This window comes from Gorilla gorilla, chromosome 14, assembly GCF_029281585.2.
Source record: "Gorilla gorilla gorilla isolate KB3781 chromosome 14, NHGRI_mGorGor1-v2.1_pri, whole genome shotgun sequence".
NCBI lineage: Eukaryota > Metazoa > Chordata > Mammalia > Primates > Hominidae > Gorilla > Gorilla gorilla.
This window is the reverse complement of record NC_073238.2, coordinates 31,915,006-31,940,641: the sequence shown is the minus strand read 5'-3', so window position 1 is coordinate 31,940,641 and position 25,636 is coordinate 31,915,006. Positions and strand designations below refer to the sequence as shown.

The 25,636-nt window shown below is 54.6% G+C and overlaps 1 protein-coding gene across 1 annotated transcript; it reads left to right on the top strand.

The window, feature by feature from the left end:
- The first annotated feature begins 11 nt into the window (after positions 1-11).
- Positions 12-21,861, top strand: LOC101138564 (rho GTPase-activating protein 23-like). Its single transcript, XM_063697292.1, is given in 12 exon segments — positions 12-345; positions 570-681; positions 893-950; positions 2,913-3,056; positions 8,738-9,055; positions 10,593-10,654; positions 10,919-11,049; positions 13,189-13,310; positions 13,690-13,845; positions 17,227-17,305; positions 21,283-21,356; positions 21,643-21,861. Coding segments are annotated over 12 exon segments (1,809 nt in total).
- Positions 21,862-25,636: the final 3,775 nt, after the last annotated feature.

The window sequence follows — 25,636 nt, the reverse complement described above, 5'->3', positions numbered from 1 at the left end:
GTAAGGATTCCATGGCCACAGTCTGGACAGCGGGCCAGTCACGCTTGACAGTGGGCGTGTTGCCAGCAGGACCCTTTGGGATGTGTCTGAGCCTGGAGGTGAGTGGCACGGGGGCTGGCAAGGCTAGGGTGGAGGCAGGCAGGCTCCACTGTCTGCCGCCTTCACACCTTTCTCCTTCCACATGCATAGATGAGCCCACCAGCCTCAGCACTGACCTCCAAGCCAAGCACGTCCCTGCCTCTGCTGTGGTCTCCAGTGCCATGAACTCAGCCCCTGTCTTGGGCACCAGCCCATCTTCCCCGACCTTCACCTTCACCCTCGGACGCCATTACTCGGAGGACTGCGGTGAGCACTCCCCACACCCCCAGTCCCACCCTCTCCCTGGCTGCCCAGTCCCAGGGGTCTCTGTTGGGCCTGCTGCTTGATGTCTGGCCTCTTCCTCTGGTTTCCGCTTCTCCTGGGGCACCTTGGGAGAGTCACCTCCTGCCCCTGCCCAAAGGGGAGGGCTCTGGGAAGCCCCTGACCTGCTGCCCCGCGGACCCTGAGGCCCGATGCGGGCGGCTTTGCAGGCAGCATAAAGGCTGGCCGCCGCTCCTCCTACCTGCTGGCCATCACCAAGGAGCGCTCCAAGTCCTGCGATGATGGACTCAACACCTTCCGCGACGAGGGCCGGGTTCTGCGGTGAGGCCCTGTCTGGACATGGGGTGGGGTAGCCACAGCCACCCTGGCCAGCTGCTCTGGGGCAGGGCTCTTGGCCCTGAGGGTCCTCTATGCATGGGACAGTGTGCCTCCCCCGCTGGAAGGCTTCTGGGCTTGGGGTTTGGTGGATGACGAGATCGTGAGGTCCCAGCTTTGCTGCCCACATCCCTCACCCTCGACCCTCGCTTTCCAGGTGCCTGCCAAACCGCATACCCAGCCTGCGGTTGCTCCGGAGCTTCTTCACCGACGGGGTGAGCTGCAAGTGTGTGTGCATGCGCAGGAGCGAGGGTGTGGGGAGAGAGGGTGTCAGGGAGGTGGGGCCACAGCCTCGGCATGGGGGTTCCTGCTCCAGCTCCTGCCTTCCCCCTCCTCCCTGCACCCCTCACCCTTGTGTCCACCGCGGGACCCGCCCTCTGCTGTGGGCCCCGACATCCCTGAATGACACCATGCAGCCCCACCCAGGGGCCCCCGTCTGGACTGCCTCTTTCCAGACCCATCCCCCATAGTCACACGACTCACTTCTCCACTGTCTTCGCGGCTTTTTAGGTCTTCCCTGAAATTCCAGCCTCTGCTCCTGACATTTCACGCCTCCCTTCGCTACTCTGTTTTCCTCCTCAGCACGCCTCATGCACAATTGGTGTTTCCCTTCCTCCCTGCCTGGCTCCCCAGCTAGAATAGAAGCTCCCCGAGCTTATACTTGGGGCTTCATTTGTTTCCTTCACTACCTTCAGTCAGTATTTGCATCGCGTCTTGTCTTCATGGGATGGGGTCGGGGTGGACACTGGAAAGGTGTGGCCGGGACACAGGGTTGAGATTGGTGGACAGGTAGAGTTCCCAGCCTCAGGACCTGGGGAGGCAGGATCGGGCCTGTGATAGCCCTGGCTGTTTGTTTGTTTTGAGACAGAGTCTCAGTCTATTGCCCAGTCTGGAGTGCAGTGGCATGATCTTGGCTCACTGCAACCTCCACCTCCTGGGTTCAAGCTATTCTCCTGCCTCAGCCTCCCGAGCAGCTGGGATTACAGGCGTGTGCCACCACGCCTGGGTAATTTTTGTATTTTTAATAGAGACTGGGTTTCACCATGTTGGCCAGACTGGTCTTGAACTCCTGACCTCAGGTGATCCACCCACCTCGGCCTCCCAAAGTGCTGGGATTACAGGCGTGAGCCACCGCACCTGGCCTCAAGTGATCTTCTTGCTTTGGCCTCCCAAAATGCTGGGATTACAGGCATAAGCCATCACACCTGGACATATTATTGTTTTTAAAATCATATGTATATGTTTTTCATGCATGGTTTTTCTTTCTTTCTTTTTTTTTTTTTTTTGAGATGAAGTCTCACTCTATTGCCCAGGCTGGAGTGCAGTGGCGCGATCTCAGCTCACTGCAACCTCCATCTCCTGGGTTCAACCGATTCTCATGCCTCATCCTCCCGAGTAGCCGGGATTATAGGCATGCGCCACCACACCTGGCTAATTTTTGTGTTTTTAGTAGAGATAGGGTTTCACCATGTTGGCAGGCTGATCTTGAACTCCTGACCTCAAGTGATCTGCCTGTCTCAGCCTCCCAAAGTGCTGGGATTACAGGCATGAGCCACCGTGCCCGCCCCACCTTTCCCTGGCTGTTTTTGATTATAGATGGACTGGAAAAGCCATCTTGATGTCAAGCGCTCTGTCTCATTGGTTGGTTGAACACCCCGGTGATATTGGCACCTAGCTTATTTTTTATCACTTCTTCTGCTTACTTAACTCTCCCTTGACTTGCGCCCTCTGGCTGGAGTCCTGTTGACACTGTCACTTCCTCTGTTTAACGCCTCGTGGACATGACTACCTGCTCCACTCACTCAGCCTTTGTTGATGTTCCCACTTCCCCTGTTTATTTAACTCCTCGTTGACACGATCACTTCCTCCATTTCCTTAATTCTTCTAAGTCTATAAAGTTACGGGAGGCTCCGAATTGGCTCCTCTAGCGTGGTGAGGCGTGTGGTCTGCTGACAGGTCATAGCCTTTCCTCCTTTCTGGCTTCTCCTTTATGTATGTCTCATGACCTCAACACAAGTGGTCCAGAGAGGACAAGCAATGCCCATGAGGTCGCACGGCACATCGGGGTGTAGCACAGACATATATCAGGACTGTGTGGCCACATGTGGTCCTTGGGGTTCCTGAGATGCTGGCATTGTGGGAGCCACCCTAAATTGTCCTCTGTTGTCTCCCTGCAGTCCTTGGATAGCTGGGGCACCTCTGAAGATGCTGACGCTCCTTCTAAGCGACACTCAACCTCTGACCTCTCAGAAGCGACCTTCAGCGATATCAGGAGAGAAGGCTGGTTGTATTATAAGCAGATTCTCACCAAGAAGGGGAAGGTAAGATGGGTGGAGGAATGAGGTGGAAGCTGGCTCCAGCAGAACCCTCCAGCCTCTCCTAGGCCTACCCTGACAGCCTCTGGAGCCAGAGAGAACCAGTGTAGGTTGTTGCATGAAGGATGGAGGTTAGATGCTAGGAAGAACTTCCTGGCAGGGGGATTTAAAGAACTTATGTAAAAGAACTTAACAAGAGAGGTGGATTTTGCTGTGGGATGGATCTGATCGAGTCGTGCTTGGAATTCTGGCAAAACCATCCCACAGTGGCCCTGGCTTGATAGGCCATCCTGAAGATGGCCGCTGGGGCTCATGGAAAACAAGGAGCAAGGCCGGGGTGATTTCCGTAGGAGAGTTAAGGCCCAAGAAGACGCAGGCAAGCCAGCAAAGGGCTTAGTGTTCATCCTAAGGGCAACCAAAAGCTCTCGGGGGCTCTTGCCAAGGGAGTTAACAGCTTTAAAATATCCATTTGGCTCCCTGGGAGTGAGTTAGGGAGGGGCCACGCTGGAGGCAAGAAGACCAGTTAGAGCCACCGTGGAGATCCAGGTGAGAGGCAAAGGGGGCTTCGGGGAGTAGTTGGGGAGGGCCTGGGAGGGAACCAGCAGGACTCTGAGAGGAGAAGGGCAGAGCCCCTGGATCCATGGGGTGCAAATCCTGGCCCCAGGCTGCACTGTGGGCTGGAGAAGTGGGAGGAGAGACCACTGCCTTCCCTCCCGGCGATTAGGATGAACCCGGGTTTGACTCTTGACTGCATCACCCATTGCTCTGAGAGCCTGGGTGACTCACCTGGCCGTGACTCAGTGTCCTCGTCTGTAAATGGAGCTAACAGTAATCCCTAGCTCATAAGCCTGTTGCTAAGGATTAAATGAGATGATCTAAGTAAAGGGTTTACCCAGTGCCCGGCACTTGAAGCTGCTGTACTTCTGCTTACTGCTATTTGTTTTCTTTTTTTGAGATGGAGTCTCGCTCTGTTGCCCAGGCTGGAGGGCAGTGGCGCGATCTCGGTTCACTACCACCTCTACCTCCTGGGTTCAAGCAATTCTCCAGCCTCAGCCTCCTAGGTAGCTGGGACTACAGGCACTCACCACCGAACCCAACTACTTTTTTTTTTTTTTGTATTTTTTCAGTAGAGACGGAGTTTCACCATGTTGGTCAGGCTGGTCTCGAACTCCTGACCTCAAATGATCTGTCTGCCTTGGCCTCCCAAAGCGCTGGGATTACAGGCATGAGCCACCGTGCCCAGCCCGCTTACTGCTATTTGAATTTTCTACCCTGCCTTCTGGGGTCTTGGGGGTCCCTGGAAAGAACATAAGCTTTGAAGCAGGCAGACTTTGAGTTCCTATCTGGCCACATATCAAGCACATGGCTTTGGGCACCCCACTTACCTTCCCCGAGCGTCACTTTCTGATCTGTATGATAGGAACAATGTTATCCTACCCCAAGGGCTGCTGTGGACTAACTGAGGGTGAAGTCGAGGCGGGACTGGCGCTCCTCTGTGGAGAATGACTAAGGCCTCCCTGCTCTGGAGCCTCTGTGGAGGTTCTGGGGAGTTAGTGGTGAGGGAGCCAGGGCAGCCCTGCCCTCCTGGGGCTCCTGTCGAGCAGAGAGAACGCATGTGGCATCATGGTTCCAAGTGCACAGACTGCTGTGACACCGGGGTGCAGGGGCGGGTGGGCATGGATAGGGAGGTATCCAGAGGCTGAGACATGAAAGGATGAGAAGCCACAAAACTGGGAGACAGTGGAGGGGCCTGACAGGGAAGATGTCTCCTTAGAGGGTCCTGGGGAGAGGTGGGGAGAGGTGTGCTGGGAGCCAGGGCGAGAGGTGGAAGATGAGCTGGGGAATTGGGCACCTGCCCAGAGTGTGGGGCCTTGATACCCAGGAAGAGCCTGTCCAGGGTTTTTTTATTTTATTTTATTTATATTTTTTTATTATTTTATTTTATTTTATTTTATTTTATTTTTTTATTTTATTTTATTTTATTTTATTTTATTTTATTTTATTTTATTTTATTTTATTCTATTTTATTTTATTTTATTTTATATTTTTGAGACGGAGTTTCACTCTGTTGCCCAGGCTGGAGTTCAGTGGTACGATCTCAGCTCACTGCAACCTCCGCCCCCCAGGTTCAAGCAATTCTCGAGCCTTAGCCACCTGGGTAGCTAGGACTACAGGCACCCACCCAACTAATTTTTGTAGTTTTAGTAGAGACTGGGTTTCACTATGTTGGCCAGGCTGGTCTCGAACTCCTGACCTCAAGTGATCTGCCTGCCTTGGCCTCCCAAAGCGCTTGGATTACAGGCGTGAGCCACCGTGCCCGGTTCTGTCCAGGGTTTTAAATGTGGGCTGGGGCTGGCAGGAGACTGGGGTTATGTCTGTGACAGGAGGAGCCAATCCCATTGCCCTTGTCCAGGTGAGTGAGGCTGGGGGCCCTGACCCAAGGCGGTGGTGTGGGGCCAGATGGAGCGGACACTTTAGAGAGAGATTCCATGGGAAGGACGGCCAGGGCTTGCCAGCTGCTGGGAGGTATGGAAGGAGGAGGAGGCGATAAGGTTCCTGGATTCCTGGCTTGGGCTGAGGGAGGGTGGTGGGTGGTGGGACCCTCCCTGGGCCATGGCACACTGGAGGAGCAGGTTTGGGGAGAGGAAGCCAAGTGGCTCCACTGGGGCTATGTGAGTCTGAGGGCCCTGGGACAGACCTCAGTGGAGATGTCCTGGGGACAGAGGCTCTGAGGGCGTGGTACTAGAGGGAGGCCCACCTGGGGACGGCCTTTGTCTGTCAGCACCGACGAGTTACCTGTGCCTCTGTGCAGGTGCTTGAAGGAAGAAGGCAAGAGACCTGGCTGAGCCTTGAGAGAAGTGGGGGGGCCGGGGAGGCCGACAGAGACCAAAAAGAGCCAGCAAGTTGGCAGCGACCCGTGGGGTGGGAGCCATGAGGCAAGGAGGGACCAGCCACGTGCACTGTGGGAGGAGAGCCACATGTGGGCCAGCCCTTCCAGTCTAACGTGTGAGCCACATGAAGGGTCCTTGTGAGGGTGGCTGGCTCCCCCTGCTGGGGAGCCTGACCCTCAGCTCCTGGGGGCCCTGAGCCCAGTTCAGGGACAGGAGCTGTCCCCTGCCTGCTCACCGGCCAGTTCTGGAGGACCAGGCCTCCAGTCCCTTGCTGGCCAAAACCCGATGTCACTTGTTCCCTTGGTGCAGTGGCCTGGACGTTAGAGGAGAGTCTTCAAGTCAGCCTCAGGCCCTTGGTCCACCCAGGCCGTGGGCACCCTCTCTGTGCTCCCTCTCAGCCCCAGCCTCTTTCAGAGACACGGACTGTTAGGCAGAGGAGGGAAAGGGACAGTGGCTTGTCCCCCCAGCCTCAGCCCCAGCATGGGAGTTGCATACAGCCTTGGTGACCAACTCCCTCACTCATTTACCAGCCGGAGACACTGAGGCCTGGGAGTGCGGTTGACTTGTCCTAGGTCATGCCGCTGGTTTAGCCTCAGAGAGGTGCCCTTGTCACCACCTCACTGTCACATTAAAATTCTCCCTGGAGGGCTCTGCTGTCTCCTACTCTGAATGTCCCTGTCCCCCTCCAGCAGTTCTGTGATGAGCAGGGTTCACAGCTCAGGATCCACACGATGGGAGGCCAGATGTGGGCTGTGCCCATCTGCCAGCCACAGGGTCTCTTTGTCTGGTTTGTTCGGAAAGCTGAGGCCTGTGCTGCATGTGGAGCCACCAGCCAGCAGAGAGGAGCTCTTGGTCTGATGGGAGATGGAGCTCCTGCCCTCAGGGTGCTCCAAGGATCATTAATTCATTTATTCAGAAAATATTGATGAGCGCTTGCATGCTGCTGTAGGCCCTGGGATATGGAAATGAGAGGACGGACAAGCTCCCTGTCCCCAGGACAGCCTGAGGCTGCAGTAAGTTCTTGGAAGGGATCAAGCTGATCAGAAGCAGGAGCTGCATTGAGGGAAAAATATGGCCAGAGAAGGCCTCGCTGAGGAGGTGACGTTGGTGATGCTGGAGCTCAGATCTGAAGGGGAAGAAGGAAGCAGCCACATATAGAAGTGACAGAGGGGGGCTTAGGCAGAAGGAACAGCAAGCGGAGAGGCCCTGAGAAAGGAAAGCCTTGGCTCGCTCACCTGCAAGGGCCCCCTGGCTTGATATAATGAGAAAGGTGTGAAGATGAATTTGGAGAAAGGCAGGGACAGACCACAGGAGACCTTAGATTTGATTCTGAGGGCGATGGGATCTCTTGAGAGGATGCTGAGCAGGGGAGAGATGTGATCTCCTTTTCATTCTAACATGATCGCTGCAGCTTCTGCTGGAGAATGGTTGCAGGAGCGAGAGTAGAGACTGGGAAGGTCTGTGCATCCTCCAAGCAAGAGGCGTTGATGGCGTGGAAAGATGTCTTTCCTCTGGCAGGAAAGACAGAGACAGGGGATGTTTTGGAGGCAGGACAGTTGTGACTTCCTGATGGATGGGATGTCAAGGGCGAGGAAAAGTGAGGAGTCAAGGGCAGCTCCCAGGTTTCTGGGCAACTGGATGGATTGACTGGGCTGGAAAAGATGGGGGTAGAGAGTGGAGAAGAGGTCTGATGGTAAGAAATCACGTGGCCTGGCAAGTATTGTGCAAAGTGCGCATGGGACCTGCAAATGAAGACACTGAGCAGGGTGGGGGTGCCGGGCTGTGGCTGGGGGAGACGCTGGGCTGGGGAATGGCCATCAGCAGATGGACCTGGTTTAAAGGCACGGCACAGGTGACATCCTTGAGGGAGGTGTGCAGGGAGAGGAGAGGAGGGGAGAGTCAGGACAAAGTTCTGGAGCTCCGCCTCCTTTAGGGCGGGGTCTGTTACCTTCAGCTCTGCTGACATTTTGGGCCAGATAATTCCTTGTTGGGGGAGGCTGTCCTGTGCATTGTGCAATGTTTAGCCGCATCCCTCAGATGCCATAGCACACCCTCCAGCTCCCTCCACACAAATGTCCCGTGGGGACGAGTCTCCTGGCTGTTTAACTACAGGTGTAGAGGGTGGGGGAGGGGAAGTAGAGAAGACTAGGAAGGAGCCAGTGGCATTAGGAAGAAAGCCGGGAACGTGGGGTCTCAGGTGCCGAGACAGGGTCTGGAGAGGGAAGGAGGGGCCGGCTGTGTCAGATGCCGCCGAGGGGTTAAGGCAAGTTGGGGAGAAGCAGCCACTGGCTTTGGCCACATGGCGGTTCTGGGTGTCCCTAAGAGGAGCTTCTGGGCAAGCGGAGTCTTGGGTGGGCGGCAGGAAAGTGGGGAGAACAACCCTCTAAGAGTGCGGACGGCTTCTGAGCAGGTTTGCTGGGATGAGGGGCAGCCTGGGGAGGGGCGTGGGCTGCAAACGGCTTCCCGAGGATTTCATGTAGGGAGGGCCATGCTGGGTGTGTGAGCATTGCCACCGCTCGGTGAGTGTTGATGCTGGTGTTTAGAGGGGGAGAGGGTTGGGGTCTGCTGGGGGGCGTTAGGGTGATGGGTAGGGGTGTCTAGGCAGGCGAGGGGCTGAGAAAGCATTGGTGGGCTGTGGGCAGGAGGCTGCCCAGGTCTAGCCGGGTGGAGCAGGGGGCTTCTGGTAGGCAGCGTGGGGTCCATCCCCCGGCTGTCCTCTGTCTGCTACTCTGAGAGCAGTGGGCAGAACTGGCCTCTCACCACTCCTGTCTCCCCCAACCCCGTGTCTCCCTGCAGAAAGCGGGCAGCGGCCTGCGCCAGTGGAAGCGGGTGTACGCCGCGCTGCGGGCGCGCTCGCTCTCGCTGAGCAAGGAGCGGCAGGAGCCCGGGCCAGCGGCGGCGGGGGCTGCAGCGGCCGGCGCAGGTGAACACGAGGCGGCGCCCGTCTGCATCGGCTCCTGCCTCGTGGACATCTCCTACAGCGAGACCAAGAGGAGGCACGTGTTCCGGCTGACCACCGCTGACTTCTGTGAATATCTCTTTCAGGCTGAGGACTGGGATGACATGCTGGGCTGGATCAGAGCGATCTGGGAGAACAGCAGGGCTGAGGGCGAGGTGAGGGCCCGGCCAGCCCAGCAGCCACAGAGGGCGGGTGGGGTGGCCTCTCACCGGCTGTGGACCTGGGATGTCCGCTCTGAGCCTCACTTCCCTCTGCTAGAAAGGGGGACTGACAGCAGTGCACCTCGTGATTGTGTCCCCCTAGGTTTCGGGGTGAGGAGGGTGCAAGGGCAGGGCTCACGGAGGACCTGGCGTCCTCGGGTGCGGGGACCAGCAGTCACCATCCTGACCCTAATGATGACAGGGATTATTGTGACTGTGTTAGGATCGCCTTGAGCAGGCTCTGGTGTGGAGTGGTCAGCTCCAGGCCAGTCTCAGCTTTTCTCAGGAGGCGAGGAAGACAGGGTCCTCCTATGGAGTGTTTTAGGGCATGAGTGTCCCCGCAACAGAACTGCACTGGGCTGGCCTGTCTGCAGGGGGATGAACACATTGACCTTGTGAGGAGGCCGAGAGGCTTGGCCTTTGGCCACAGGTGGGCAGGGGTGGAGCCAAGGCCCTCGGCAGGGATTTTGGGAGAATTTTTTTTTTTTGAGACAGAGTCTCACTCTGTTGCCCAGGCTGGAGTGCAGTGGCATGATCTCAGCTCACTGCAACCTCCGCCTCCCAGGTTCAAGTGATTCTCCTGCCTTAGCCTCCCGAGTAGCTGGGACTATAGGCACATGCCACCACGCCCGGCTAATTTTTTTTTAGTAGAGACGGGGTTTCACTGTGTTAGCCAGGATGGTCTTGATCTCCTGACCTCGTGATCCTCCCACCTCAGCCTCCCAAAGTGCTGGGATTACAGGTGTGAGCCACTGCGCCCAGCTGAAGAATTTTTTTTTAATGGCACCCATTGTGGTCAACCGTAGCTACACTCCAGGGACCTAGGTAGGGATTCCTCCCTGTTTACTTCTTTGGCCAAGAACCTGCACAGAAGTGCCTTGAGACACCCACACAAAGTCATGTGGGCGTCCCAGGCCTGGGGTCTCTGCCAAGAGGGCAGTGGGCCTGGGCCTGCTCTGGCCGTGGGAGGGGGTGCTAGTGCATGGCCTCTTGCTGAGGACACATCCTCTCGCTGACCAGGCTCTGCTCTCCCGGGAACAGGTTTCCCCACTGCAGGGAGGAAGGCGCCTGGAATTTGGGCCTCCTCCTCTGGGGGCCTGGCTTGGCTGTCCCCAACAAGGCTTAGTCAGGGGTGTCCCAAGTCACCATCACTATGGCATTAGCAGTCCCTCCTGGGGCACCTCCTCCATGCCTGCTCAGCGTCTGCCAGGATGGTGGCGAGTGCTGCATGATTCTGCACCCAGCCCCGAGCCTTCCCTGTTAGGCCCCCATGTTTATTACTGAGGAGACTGAGGCTCAGAGAGGCTAAAAGTCTTCCCCAAGGCCTCAGCTGGTGAGAGGGTGCTGGGGAGTCCAGGCCTGGTCTTTCTAACTCCAGGGTCTGGGCTGTCCACCTCGCAGGTGGACAAGAGGGGAAGCAGGGCTAGGGATGAGCCCTGGGGTGGCTGGCTGTGGGCACTCACATGATCCACTCTCTCCTCTCCTGCTTCAGGACCCCGGCTGTGCCAACCAAGCTCTGATCAGCAAGAAGCTTAATGATTATCGCAAAGTAAGGTGAGGCCCAGCCCTCATGGAGCAGTCTCCTCTGTGGGGGTGGTAGGGGGCTGAAGGCAAAGTATGTCTTCCTGGCCCACCTCCAAGGCTGCCCTCTGCTGGGGGAAGGGGTATCCAGGGTATCCAGGTTCTCCAGGCTGCAGTTAGGCATGGAGGCATTGCCTCAGGGTGGAGGGGAGGTCCCGAGGGGCGGGAGGCCAGGGTGGGTGGCCTGCTTGGCCACCCCAAGTGAAGACCTCTCCTCTCCCCCTTTTTCCTACACAGCCATAGCTCTGGGCCCAAAGCTGATTCCTCCCCCAAAGGCTCTCGCAGCCTGGGGGGCCTCAAGTCTGAGTTCCTCAAGCAGAGTGCGGCACGTGGCCTCAGGACTCAGGACCTGCCCGCAGGGAGCAAGGGTAGGAAGGTGGCCACTGAGACAGGGTGGTGTGTTGGGGCAGAGGGCATTGGGAGGGGAGAGCGTGTGTGCGTGTGTTGGGCTGTGTCTGCTCGTGTGTGTCTGACTGTGTGCCAGGGTTACCGGTATGTCTGTCTGCGTGTGCATGCCTGTGAGGGTCTGGGGGCTCTCAGGGTCTCAGGGGGGAAGGGCCTGGAGCCTGATTCCCCTCTCTGACATCCCTGCTGGGTGGTCCTCTAATCTTTGCTGGTGTCTCTGCAGGGATGAGAGGCCCACCCTTTCCAAGAGCAACCTTTCCCATTTCCCTCACTTTGGCTATTAGAAAGTTCTTACCTGGCTGGGCAAGGTGGCTCACACCTGTAATCCCAGCACTTTGGGAGGCCAAGGCAGGCAGATCACCTGAGGTCAGGGGTTCAAGACCGGCCTGACCAACATGGCGAAACCCCAACTCCACTAAAAATACAAAAGGCCGGGCGCGGTGGCTCACGCCTGTACTCCCAGCACTTTGGGAGGCAGAGGCAGGTGGATCACGAGGTCAGGAGGTCGAGCCCATCCTGGCTAACACGGTGAAACCCCGTCTCTGCTAAAAAACACAAAAAATTAGCTAGGCATGGTGGCAGGCACCTGTAGTCCTAGCTACTCAGGAGGCTGAGGCAGGAGAATGGCATGAACCTGGGAGGCGGAGCTTGCATTGAGCCAAGATCACGCCACTGCACTCTAGCCTGGGTGACAGAGCGAGACTCCATCTCAAAAAAAAAAAATACAATAAAAGTACCCGGGCGTGGTGGTGTGCGCCTGTAATCCCAACTACGTGGGAGGCTGAGACACGAGAATCACTTGAGCCTGGGAGGTGGAGGTTGCAGTGAGCCGAGATCACACCACTGCACTCCAGCCTGGGTGACAGAGCGAGACCCTGTCTCAAAAAAAAAAGAAAAAAAAAAAAGAAAGTTGTTCCCTTGGGCCAGCAGGCATGATGGCTGACACCTATAATCCCAGCATCATTTTGGGAGGCTGAGGCTGGAGGATTGCTTGAGGCCAGGAGTTTGAGACCAGCCTGGGTAACATAGCAAGGTCCTATCCCTACAAAATATTTTTTTATATATTATTTATTTATTTAGAGACAGAGTCTTGTTCTGTCACTCAGGCTAGGGTGCAGTGGCATGATCTCAGCTCATTGCAACCTCCACCTCTTGGGTTCAAGCGATTCTTGTGCCTCAGCCTCCCTAGTAACTGGGATTACAGGCGTGCGCCACCCCGCCCGGCTAATTTTTTTTTTTTTTTTTTGAGACGGAGTCTTGCTCTGTTGCCCAGGCTGGAGTGCAGTGGCGTGATCTCGGCTCACTGAAAGCTCCGCCTCCTGGGTTCACGCCGTTCTCCTGCCTCAGTCTCCTGAGTAGCTGGGACTACAGGCACCCGCCACCATGCCTGGCTAATTTTTTTGTGTTTTTAGCAAAGACAGGGTTTCACCATGTTAGCCAGGATGGTCTCGATCTCCTGACCTTGTGATCCGCCTGCCTCGGCCTCCTGTAGTGCTGGGATTACAGGCGTAAGCCACCGCGCCCGGCCCACACCCGGCTAATTTTTGTATGTTTAGTAGAGACAGGGTTTTGCCATGTTGGCCAGCTGGTCTTGAACTCCTGGCCTCATGTGGTCCTGCCAGCCTCAGCTTCCCAAAGTGCTGGGATTACAAGCATAAGCCACTGTGCCTGGCAAAAATTTTTTTTTTAATTAGCCAGGTGTGGTGGTATGAGCTTATAGTCCCAGCCACTCTGGAGGCTGGGCAGGGAAGATTGCTTGAGCCCAGGAATTTGAGGCTGCATTGAGCTATGATCATACCACTGCACTACAGCCTGAGCGACAGAGACCCTGTCTCTAAAGAAACAAAGTTCTATGGCTTCTGCCTTGTAGTTTTGGCCCATGAGCCACATGGAAGTCCTTGCATTGCTCTGGGCCTCTCCTTTGGGGTAAGCATCCTCCACTTCAGGCCTTTTCTCTTGCCATAAAATGTCCCATCAGCCCTGGGCATCTGGTTTCTTCTCTGATGGAATCCCCATAACTCCATATGTGTGAATGTGGCAGTGAATATGTGTGACCCTACTGGATACTCCAGCTCACTCTGACTCTGTCTCCCCCACTTCAGATGACAGTGCTGCAGCCACCAAAACCCCCTGGGGCATCAACATCATCAAGAAAAATAAGAAGGCCGCCCGAAGGGCATTTGGGGTCAGGCTGGAGGAGTGCCAGCCAGCCACGGAGAACCAGGTGGGTCTCTGCCACACGCCAGAGCAGGCCCGGCAGGGGGAGACTGAGGCACAGAGGGTCAGAGCAGCAAGGGACATGGAACCAGCTCTTCACCTCATTGTACAAGCACAGCTGGGAAAACAGCCCAGAGAGAGGAAGGCCCCCGCCTGCCCCAGGCCTCCCAGGGAGGGAGCAGCAGGGCTGAGGCTGAGCCCGGCTCCTTCTCAGACCATGGCGAGGCTTTGGTGTTATTTTTAGCTCCCAGACTGGAGGCAGCAAGGGCCTTTTGTTCCCCCCAAGGGTTCCCGGCAGCAGCTCTGGGCCTTGCATTGTCCCCTTCTTGGCCTCCCCAGCTCCTCTGGCCCCTGTCCCCCCTAACACCCCTCCCCTGTGTCCCCAGCATGTCCCCTTAATCGTGGCTGCATGCTGTCGCATTGTGGAGGCATGAGGGCTGGAGTCCACAGGCTTTTACCGAGTGCCCGGCAACAATGCAGTGGTGTCCAGCCTACAGGAGCAGCTCAACTGCTGGCCTGGTGACATCAACCTGCAGGATGAGGTGGGTGAAGTTGGGGGGGTCTGTGGAAGGGGACTGAGATGGTGTGTGGGTGGTGCTCCGCTTGGAGAGTTCTGTGGTCTATTGTGTTGCATGCATTGTGCCCTATGACATGCCCGGCATTGGTCCAGAACACCAAGATGGGCAAGATGGGACCTGCCCCCACTGGCCAGCCTGGGGATGGGCATCACCCCAGGCTGAAGCTGACCAAGTAAATGCAGTCATGGCCTGGGGAGCTCTGAGGCAGAGGCTCACAGATGGCAGTTTTGTCCGAGTGTTTAGGATGAGTAGAGTTCACCAAAGACCGGTGAAAGCCAGCTGAGGGCATTCCAGGCAGCAGAATGGCCTGCACAATGGTGTAGATGTGGAAAGTGTGCCAGGAGTCTACCAGCTTTCTCTGTAGAAAGCAGAAAGTAAATATTTTCTGCTGTAGTTTGCTCTGTTGCATTCCCCCCTTCTCTTCCTCCTCCTTCTCTTCCTAATCCTTTAACAATGTAAAAACCATACTTAGCTCAAGGTCCATCCAGAAGCAGGCTGTGGCTAGATATTGCCTACAGACCATGTTTTACAAACCGCCAGCTTAGAAAAAGGGGAATATATGATGTTTTCTAGAATGGCCAGCAATTTGGGTGGCTGCAACATGGAAAGAGAAGTGGCTGATCAGGCGAGATGAGACCAGCCTGTGAAAGGATCTGCAATCACACTTAAGTGTTTCCAGCAGGGCCGGCGATTCTCAAAGGGTGTTCCACAGAGTCCTAGGGTTCCCCAGAGGGGCATGGGAGGCCAGGGGCAGGTCAGGACCCCGTGTCCTTGCTAGAGCAACCCTGCTTTGCCCTGTCTGTTGTACTGGGTTTTCACGTACAATTTTATTTGCCCAAAGGGGCTCTGATAAAAAAGATATTTTGGAAAACCATGAATGTGGGCAGTGATGTCCCATGAGTCACACACATGAAGGCTCATGGAATACACAAGTCTTCCTGTCCTTGGAGAGTGAGGAGCTGAGACAAGTGTGTGTGAAATTGTGGACAAGAGAAAAAGATGATCTCTCATCAGGGACCACACTGTGATGAGGAAGGACAGGGTGCTCAGGCTGGAGCAGGTGGTGGCTGGAGGATTTGAGTATTGGAGGAATGAATAGGAGGGGGCAGGTGGACAGGAAGCCTTTCGGGGTGTGAGATAATGGCAGTTTTCCCAAAACCCCAGCAAGGGCCAGGGAGGGCTTGAGGGTTAGCACAGAGAGTAGATCTACCTCCTGGGCTTGGAGGTGGGGAGGGTGAGGCCCCAGGGGGACAGAGAGGGCATTTGATGGCTTCACTGAAGACTTTGACCTTGATCTGATGGACAGTAGGGAGCTTTTGATGGTTCTTAAGCTGGGGAGGCATCGTGAGAACAAAGTTAAAGAAAGAGTAATGCTTCTGCTCATGTCCATTGGATACGAAAGTGGAGGGCAGGGGTCTGGGGAGAAGTCACTGATCTATGGAAGCGCTAAGTGTCGGGAGGACTTGGTGGTCCCGGGGGAAGGGGGAGGATGGGAGCAACCCTAAGAGTTGGCTGCATGAGAGGGAGGAAGGAGGGGCGAGGAAGAGCTGCATGTTTGAGCTGGGGCTGGTGGTATCTTCCCCTGGCAGAAACCAGGGAGTAGGGCAGCATGAGGAGAGGTGGAAGGGAGGGGCCATCTCAGGGAGTGGCTCCATTGGATTTGGGGTGTGGAAAGTCCCTTGCATGGGGCGAGGGCATAAACAGGCACTAGATTGAGCGTGGACTAGAGAGTGGCATGGGTCCTGCTGCAGCTGGGGCATGGGATGACCAAGGGTGGGTCGCAGAACAGCAGGGGCCTCGCTCTGAGTGGGACAGAAGGAGAGGGCCGCTGGTGAGGCTGGGGTGAGGGCAGACACTTCACTCTGGAGGAGCCAGAAAGCACTGGCCAGGGCATTGGGTTTGGCAGCTGGGAGATGAGAGGAGCTCACACCTGAGGGCCAGGAGGTAACGGAGTCGGGTGGGCAGGAGCCGCACTGGGTGTGTGTGAGATGAGGGGGCCATGCTGGCAGGCAGCTGGTCCAAGCCAGGGCCAGCCGGGGGCATACAAGGTGTATTGGATGTGTTGTTTTGTCTTGGATATCATTGTGTCATTTGTTGTGGGTCGTGCTGGGAATAAGTGTAGTGGGGGATGAATCTAACCCCTGGTGAGCCTGTGGGGAGTGTATTGTTTATGGGATTGTCTGGCATTAAGCTGTGGATCCATTGTAATGAGCGTGTGTACTGCTGTGCTCTGTCTTTTTGTTGGGGGTATTAGGTCGCTTTCTGGGCCTGAGTTATTCTGAGCCATTCCCAGCGAGGCGGCTGTGCCCGACTTGGTTGCAGTGTGGGGTGATGGTGCCCCCTGGAGGACAGAAGGGACAACGACCCGGCCGTTAGTTCTTGGACTCAACAACCATTTATTTTAGAGTAGGGTTTCTCAACCTCACTGGACATTTTGGGAAGAACAATTATTTGTTGTGTGGGGTTGCCCTGTGCATTGGAGGAAATTTGGCATCATCCCTGGCCTCGATCCACTAGATGCAAGTGGCATCTCCCAGTTGGGAAAATCAAAATGATTCCAGACATTGTCAAATGTCCTCTGGGGGTGGAGTGGGAGTTTGGGGGACAAAATGGCCTCCTTCTGTTAGAACTACTGATTTAGGGCCATGTAAGTATCAGGTTAACTGTCCTAGGTGATAGGAGCACAGTGGGAAATGAGACAGACGGGATCCTGGCTCCTTCTGGAGCTTACAGTCCTGCAGGGAGACAGGCATGAACATAGAAACAAAAGCAGAAAATAATGACAAATTGGGTTAAGTGCCATGAAGGAAACAAAGTCAGGGCTGGGGTGCAGGTGACAGGGCAGTGGTGAAGGTGGCTGCTTTAGCTATGAGGGTCAGAGAAGTCCTCTTTGAAGAGTGACTTTTAGGCGGGGATGAGGAGCCAGTTGTGTGGAGGCGGGGAGGAAAGTTCTGGTTGAGGGAACCAGCAGATGCAGAGGACCTGAGACAGGAAGGAGCCAGCACGAATAACTGCTGTGTCACGGATGCTTAAACTGTGCCCAGTGGAGGCAGCAGCTGCCACTCACTGTGTCCCCACAGTGCCTGGGACTTTCTGTGAATGGGGAGGTGTTGGAGCCCACGCGCTGGCAGGAGCAGGGAGGTACTGGGGCCAAGTGTGAGTGTGGGCACAGGACCTCTCTGGGGACTCAGGTCTGCTGCCACCATCCTGATGAGTAGAGAGCTTAGTCTAAGTGGGTCCCAGGGAGGGCCTGGTGGGCTTGATTGGGCTCTGGGGTGAATGATCGTGGAGGTATGGGCATTGGGCTAGGCCTGCCTGTGGCCTGACATCTGACTCCTCCCCCAGCGCTGGCAAGACCTCAATGTGGTCAGCAGCCTGCTCAAGTCCTTCTTCCGAAAGCTGCCTGAGCCTCTTTTCACTGATGGTGAGTAGGAGGTGGAAGTGGGAGTGGGGAGGGGATACCAGTCTGTGCCGCACCCTGACCACTACTTTTGCATTTGGTTTGTTGGTTTTACTCTTTTTTTTTTTTTTTTTTTTGGAGACAGTCTTGCTCTGTCGCCCAGGCTGAAGTGCAGTGGTGCAATCACCGCTCATTGCAGCCTCAAGCTACTGGGCTCAAGCGATCCTCCCACCTCAGCCTCCTGAGTAGCTGAGACAGCAGGTGAACACCACCACACCCAGCTAATTTAAAAGCTTTTTTCAGAGATGGGGGGAGTTTCTCACTATGTTGCTCAGACTGGTGTTGCACTCCTGGGCTCAAGCAATCCTCCTGCCTGCCCCAGCCCCACAAAATGCTGGGATTACAGGCATGAGCCACCACGCTGGCTTTTTTTTTTTTTTTTTTAACACAAAAGCTTATTAAAAAAACATAGATTGTACAGATGTGAATAAAGAAAACAGCACAGGACCCTGTGAATCTCCTGCTCCCTTTCACGGGAGGTTGTGGCTAACACTTTCTGAGCATTAGTGTGTGCCAAGCACAAATCCCTAGAGCAACTCCATGAGGAAGGTGCTATTGTCTTCCCTCTACAGATGAGGAAACCAAGGCTCAGAGAGGTTTAATGCCTTGCCCAAGGTCACACAGGTTGTAAATGGCAGAGCCAGGATTCCACCCCAGGCATCGGGCTCCGACGGGCTTTGGCCGTTTGCTGAACTGCTGATTCACAATCTGTTGTGTTTCTCTCCTGGCCCTCTTATATGCGTGGCAGAGATACACACGTGCCTGCATGGGGTTTGGAGTTGGATGGGTTCAGGGGTGTGCTGGCAGATGTTTAACATCTGTCTCTGGGGAAAAAAACCCTAATGCCTAGCGTTTTCCAGCTTCCATGGTGTAAATACTCCTACCATGGTGTATTTCAAGCCACCAACATGATGTCACCAACATGGAACTGGGAAGAGAGGCACACAGTCGCTCTCAGGAGCTGGTGTGAGCGGGCTCCAGCACACCGCTGGTTGAGTTGTTTTTAACAAAAGCAGAGTTGTAATTCTGAGATTCATTCGTGTCAGTGCAGAGAGGTCTACCTCATTCTTCTTTTAAATCAGCCACACAGAATTTCATGGTTTGAATAGACTATAATTTCTTTAAGTACTCCTCTATTGATGGATATTTAGCTTGTCTTCAAATGTTTGCTATCACACAACCTGTTGCAATGGCTTTCCTTGAATAAGTCCTTGCACACCTGGATCTGTGCTCTCTAAGGAGATTCTTAGATGTAGAACTGCTGGGTCAAAGTCCCGGCGAACCTTTCTGAGACCAGTGTCAATTGCACTCTGAGAAAGAGGCCCTGGTTTAGACTCCCACTAACGATGTAGGAGTCTGTCTCTCCACATCCCCAACAGCATTGGATGTTATAACTATTATTGTTATTTGAAGGCCAGGCATGGTGGCTTATGCCTGTGATCCCAGCACTTTGGAAGGCTGAGGCAGGTGGATCACCTGAGGTCAGGAGTTCAAGACCAGCCTGACTGTGGTGAAACCCCGTCTCTACTAAAAATACAAAAATTAGTTGGGTGTGGTGGCGGGTGCCTGTAGTCCCAGCTGCTAGGGAAGCTGAGACAGGAGAATTGCTTGATCCCAGGAGGCAGAGGTTGCAGTGAGCCGAGATCGCACCACGGCACTTCAGCCTGGGTGACAGAGCCAGACTCCATCTCAAAATAAATGAATAAATAATACAATAAAATAAAAATAAAAATACTATTATATATACAGGATCTTGCTCTGTTGCCCAGACTGGAATGCAGTGGCGCAATCATGGCTCACTGCAGCCTCAACCTCCTGGGCTCAAGTGATCCTCCCATCTCAGCCTCCTGAGTAGCTGGGACTACAGGTTTGTGCCACCATACCCAGCTAATTAAAAAAAAATTTTTTTTTGGTAGAGGCAGGGTCTCCCTACATCGCTCAGGCTGGTCTTCAACTCATGGTCTAAAGTGATCATCGCTCCTCAGCTTCTCAAAGTGCTGGGATTTTAGGCTTGAGCCACCTCACCCAGACAGCGTTAAATAGTATTAATATTTTAAACTTTTCTAATCAGATAAGGGAAATGGTATCTCATTATTGTTTTTATTTTCATTGCCCTCATTACTAGGGAGATTAAATCTTTTTTCATTAGCATATTGGCTGTTTCTATTTTCTCTGTAATTGCTTGATCAGACAATGTGCCCATTTTTCTGTTGGGTTGTTTATTTTTTTCTTATGTTGATTTGTGGGAGAAAAGCTCTTTGTGTTTTACACATATTAACACTTTGTTAGTTTTCACAAATATTTGCTTTGGCCTGCCATTTGCCTTTTCACTTTGCAGTACAGAAACTGAAAACAAATTTGTTGTTGTTGTTGTTTTGTTTTGTTTTTTGAGACAGAGTTTCACTCTTGTCGCCCAGGCTGGAGTGCAATGGTGTGATCTCGGCTCACTGGAACTTCTGCCTCCTGGGTTCAAGCGATTCTTCTGCCTCAGTCTCCCGAACAGCTGGGATTACAGGTGCCGACCATCATGCCCAGCTAATTTTTGTATTTTTGGTAGAGACGGGGTTTCACCATGTTGGCCAGGCTGGTCTCGAACTCCTGACCTCAGGTGATCCACCCTCCTTGGCCTCCCAAAGTGCTGGGATTACACGCGTGAGCCACCGCGCCCTGCCTAACAATTTTTAATTTTATTTTTATTTAATTTTATTTATTTTTTTGAGAAAGTGTCTCACTCTGTCACCCAGGCTGGAGTGCAGTGGTATGATCTCGGCTCACTGCAACCTCCGCCTCCCAGGTTCAAGCCATTCTCCTGTCTCAGCCTCCCAAGTAGCTGGGATTACAGGCACCTGCCACCATGCCCAGTTAATTTTTATATTTTTAGTAAAGATGAGGTTTTGCCACATTGGCCAGGCTGGTCTTGAACTCCTGACCTCAAGTGATCAGCTGATGCACCTCAGCCTTCCAAAGTGCTGGGATGACAGACGTGAGCCACCGTGCCTGGCTGAAAACAATTGTTTAAAATGTGACCAAAGCTGTTCATCTTTTCTTCATAGATTCTGCATCTCATGTTTAGGATGGCCTTAGGATTATAAAAATATTTTCTTATTTTTTCCCCAGTGCTTTTATAATTTTCACAATTGGCTCTGCCGTGTGATTGCATTTGTGTATTGTGAGCTAGAAATGGTCCCCCCCGCCCCCGATGGTAGCCATTTGTCCCGGGGACATCTGTTGAGGCCCCCATCCCTCCCCCCGATTGGAAGTGCTGCCTTTATCATATAATAAATATCCACATGGCCCCCTTCCCCCCTTTCTAGCCTTAACATTGCTCTGCCATTTCTGCCCTGCCAGCCGGCTTCAGCTGTGCCATCCATTCAGGATGTTTCAGTCCCTGGTAGGGCAGATCCTCCCAGGTTACTCTTTCTTTAAAAACTATTCCTGGCTGTCTTTGTGCATTAGCTCATCCAGATGAATTTCAGAATAGGCTTATCATGTTCCATTTTTTAAAAGTCCCCATGGACTTGTTCTGAAGGGAGTTGGGGGAATCCTTGGTCGAGGCTGTCTGAAGCCCCTCCTCCTCTCCAGGTGCCCTTCTCTTCTGACCTGCTGAACCTTGGTGTCCCTGTCCTGGAGATGGAGGCAGGGACCCCTTTTCTGGGATCAGCATGCAGCTCAGACCATATTGCCTCCCAAATGAACACAGCTGGGCTACCCCAGGTCAGGTGCACACCCGAGTGTAGCTGTGGTGAGTGCAGCTGTGGTGAGTGCAGCTGTGGTAAGTGCAGCTGTGGTGGGTGTGTTCACATACACAAGAGGCTGTCGCCCACGCTGGAGCCCCCGAACTGGAGGAGTTCAAAACACAGCCCTCCCAGCAGGGCCCTCGGCCCGGAGAACAGGGGAAGGTGCTGCGCCCACCTCTCTAAAGAGTCTCTGCTGTGTTCTAGACAAATACAACGACTTCATCAAGGCCAACCGCATCGAGGACGTGTGGGAGCGGATGAGGACGCTGCGGAAGCTGGTAAGGAGCGAGAGGTGCTGCCAGGCACGAGGTGGGGCAGCTGCCTGAGCACCTCTGTCCCAGGAGGCAGGGAGTCCGGTGCTGCCCACGACCCCTGTGGCCTTGGAGAAGACCTGCTCCACTCAGGGCCTCAGTTTCCCCATCCATACAAGAGAACGGGGGGTCAGAGGATAGGTTCCAGACTCCCTGAGGCATGGTAGTGGGAGATCTTTGGGGCATGGTGGTGACGGGGGACAGGGGCAGGCCCTTACAGCCTGTCCCCATGCCCCTCCTCTCTCCTGCTCAGATCCGGGATCTCCCAGGACACTACTATGAAACGCTCAAATTCCTTGTGGGCCATCTCAAGACCATCGCTGACCACTCTGAGAAAAACAAGGTGGATAGGAGTCCCGCATGGAGTCTGGGGGAGGCAAGCATGGACTTACTGTGTGGGGGTCCTCAGCACGCACTGAGCTCCTGCAGGTCCCGTAACTCAGGCCCCTCTAGGCACGCCCTCCTCCTATGACTGCTCCGTCCCCATCCCGCTCCTACATGCTGGTCAGTGTTTTCCCCCAGAGAGCCATCTCCTGAGTTTCTGAGGGCTTTCCAGAGTCAGGGAACCCCGGCCCCCCGTATCCGATGCATTGCCATCCTCCGACTTAGCTCAAGTCCCTCGCATTGCATTTTCCTCATCAAACCCCTTATGCCTTCTGGTTCTGCAGTGGGGAAAATGAGGGGAATGATAGGATTTTTTGTGTTTTTTGTTTGTTTGTTCTTTTGAGATGAAGTCTCACTCTGCTGCTCAGGCTGCAGTGCCTTGGCATGATCTCAGCTCACTGCAACCTTCGCCTCCCGGGTTCAAGCGATTCTCCTGCCTCAGCCTCCCGAGTAGCTGGGATTACAGGCATCTGCAAGTGATCAGATTTTTTCCCAGGCCTAAAATAACCCCTGGGACCTCCAACATGTTTCCTACTGCAGGGTCTCCCACTGCTGGCACTGACCACTCAGGGCTGCCCTGTATAGGTGTGCGGGTTGGGCACTGCTCATGGCTGCTGGGCCTGGGGATGAAAGGGGCTGAAATCTGGCCTGTGCTCTACCCATCAAGCATTTCCATGCCCATACAAGGGGGTGTCCACCCTTTAAGCTGGGGACTGGTGAGGATGTAGTTCGGGACAGAGGCCTTAGGGGCCAGAGTGAGGGAGGACTGAGTTCAGGATGTTGACAGTGACCTGCTTTCCCTGCTGCCCAGATAGAACTCCAGAACCTGGCCCTGGTCTTTGGGCCGACAATGGTGAGGACATCTGAGGACAACATGACAGACATGGTGACCCACATGCCTGACCACTACAAGATCGTGGAGACACTGATCCAGCACGTAAGCCCCTGTTCCGGGGGGGTGCCCGGCAGCCCCTGGGGCCCAGGCCATGTTCCTCTGAGCCCCTCGCTCTTGCTCAGCCTGGCGGGGTGTGCCCCAGGAAGGGCTTGGCAGCTTTAGAGCATGCTGCTAGGGTGGTATATACTCCTCCAAAGCCATGGGCTGCATTTCAAGGCAAGGCAGGAATGGATCCTGGAATCCTTGCTGCCCTGGGATGTTGTGTCCCCAGCAGGAGAGTCGAGAGGCCCCCGAGTGTCCAAGATGCCTGGGAAAGGCAGAAGAGGAGGAAGGGCGGGGAAGGTGCTACTGGTGGAGGGCGGAAGGGGCAGCTTCAGAAGGTGGTCCCTGGAGAGGTGTCCTGGCAGACACGAGCAGACGGTGGCCAAGGTCTGGCCTGATATCAGAAGGCCCCGGCTCTAGTGACTTTCCCTGCTGGCCCCACTGAGGTTTTGGGGAGGTAGTGGTGATGTCCATGGTAACAAGGGGTGGATGGGGCAGGACACAGGGCCTTGGCCTGAGGCAGGATCCTGCACCAGTGCTTGGCATGTACTGGGCTGGCCACCTCCCTTCTCATGGCTTCCTGGATGCCAACAGCCCTTGTCCTGTAGGTTCTTGTTACTGTGCATGGGCGGAGGAGAACCCAGAGTGGCCAGCAGAGGGCGCAGGAGGCCTTGGTCTTCCAGAGCCCAACCCTAAGGCAGCACTGCCGCCTTCTGGGGCACACACGGATGTCATTATGAATCATAGATTTTCCATTTCCAATTCTTGTTACAGCCCACAAAGGATGAGAACAGAGCCCCTCCTGCCAGGGGAAATAAGACTGGCTGCTGGTCAGAGGAAGGGAAGCCTCAGTCCCAAGCCCCCTTTAGACACTTCACGGAAGGAAAGCTGGGCCCTATCACCCCCATTTTACAGAGGAGGAAACAGGCTCAGAGACGCAAAGCAACTTGCTCATGGTCACACAGCTAATACGTGGCAGCCCACGATTTCAAGCCAGATCTGACTGACCAAAGCCTGTGCTTTCCTCCTGCTATCAATCCAAAGGCCAGACTCCTAGGTCCCTCCTTGAGCTGGCTTGGGACGGAGGGAGGGGGCCAGGGTAAGGAGGCGAGGTGGTGGGCAGCTGAGCCATGTTAACAGCCTTGGTTGCCCATCTCCCTCTTTGACTGCATGCTCAGGGCTCTGAGCCACAGGAGGGAGCATCACAGCCTGCTGCATCCGGACACTAGGAACACCACTCCAGAGCTGTCTGGGAGGCCAGGGCTGCCCTGCAGCATCGGGGATCCTGATGAGGCCTTGGGAAAGCTTAGCTCTCCAGGGCACCAGGGAGCCCCGGAACCTCCCGTGAGGGTGTGTTTTGGGGGCAGCAGCAGGGAAGAGTGGGTGTCTGGCTCTGTGTTCCTGGAGAAGCCCCTGGAAGCCCAAGGTCTGAGGTCAGCTGAGGTGTCAGGAACTGCAGCCTTCAGGGAGGAAGGAGGCCAAAGCCCCAATGGGGAGTCCCTGCTCTGGGCAGGGTGGAGAAGGTGAAGTTTGTCTCATTTAGCACTGACGCTAGCGCCTGGCACACAGTGGATACTCAGTGTTTGTGGAGTATAAATGAATGAGTAAATTGCTAATTGAGGTTACGTCAGGCTGGGCTTTTCTTTCTCTTTCTCTCTCTTTCTTTTTGCTTTTTTGTTTGTTTGTTTGTTTGTTTGTTTTGATAGAGTCTCTGTCACCCACACTGGAGTGCAGTGGGCAGATACGGCCCACTTCCAGGCTCAGGCGATCCTGCCATCTCAGCCTCCTGAGTAGCTGGGACTAGAGATGCCACCACCACACCACCTGGCTAATTTTTGTATTCTTTTGTAGAGATGAGGTCTTACTATGTTGCCAGGGCTAGTCTTGAACTCCTGGACTCAAGCAATCCTCCCATCTCGACCTTCCGAAGTGCTGGGATTACAGGTGTGAGCCATCACGCCCGGCCAGGCTGGGCTTTTCTACTCAGAGATTCATTCCCGAGAGCTAACTGAGCTAGTGTCCTTCCCTTCTCTGCCTCCTTGGCAATTGAACGTAACCAGCACTGGATGATTGTCGAGGGAATGAGCCACCCACTCTGCAAGCCCTGAAAGCCTGCCCACCCAAGTGTGCCAGCTCTGTCTAGCCCGGAGGCTCCATAGCCAGGGCAGTGCTGCTGTCACTTGGGGCACCCAGACCAGTCTTCAGGTTGGAAAGAGGGTGGCAACTGAGGGGTAAAGAGGAACAGCGACTTGCCCAGGGCCATGCAGCAAGATAATGGCAGAGCAGAGAGGAGAGCAAACCTGGATGTCTGATCTTGCAGCAGGCAAGTTGCCAGGAGCCCCTACCTATGTTTACGAAGTCAAATGGAACCCAAACAAAGATCACCCAGGGCTTTTGCTTAGGGACTCACTCAGCAAAGGCAGTGATACCTAATGTTTCTCAGCCTCAGCACTAGTGACCGCTGGGGTCCAGATAAGTCTTTATTGTAAGAGGCTGGTCTGTGTGTTATAGGACATTTAGCAACATCGCTGGCTTCTACCTGCTGGATGCTGGGAATATCACTCTAGTTGTCACAATCAAAAAAGTCTCCAGACATTGCCAAGTGCCCCCTGGGGTGGGGGGATTGATGGCAGTGGCTCTGGGGCCAGCCTGCTCCTATGTGCTGTGTGGCCTTGGACAAGTTCGTTACCTGTTGTGCCTCAGTCTCCACATCTGTAAAGTAGAGATGACAATACTGTTTACCGCACATCGTTGTGAATGTCTGCTAAAGCACTCGCAGCGGTGCCTGGCAGGTCCTAAGTGTTGTGTGAGAACTGACTGTCATCCTCTTTGTCGTGGTCATTATTCCATGCCAGAGACAGATCCCCGTGCTGGGAACACGGAGGTGAATGGGAGCCTGCTCAGAAGGAATATTGCCAGCCGGTGT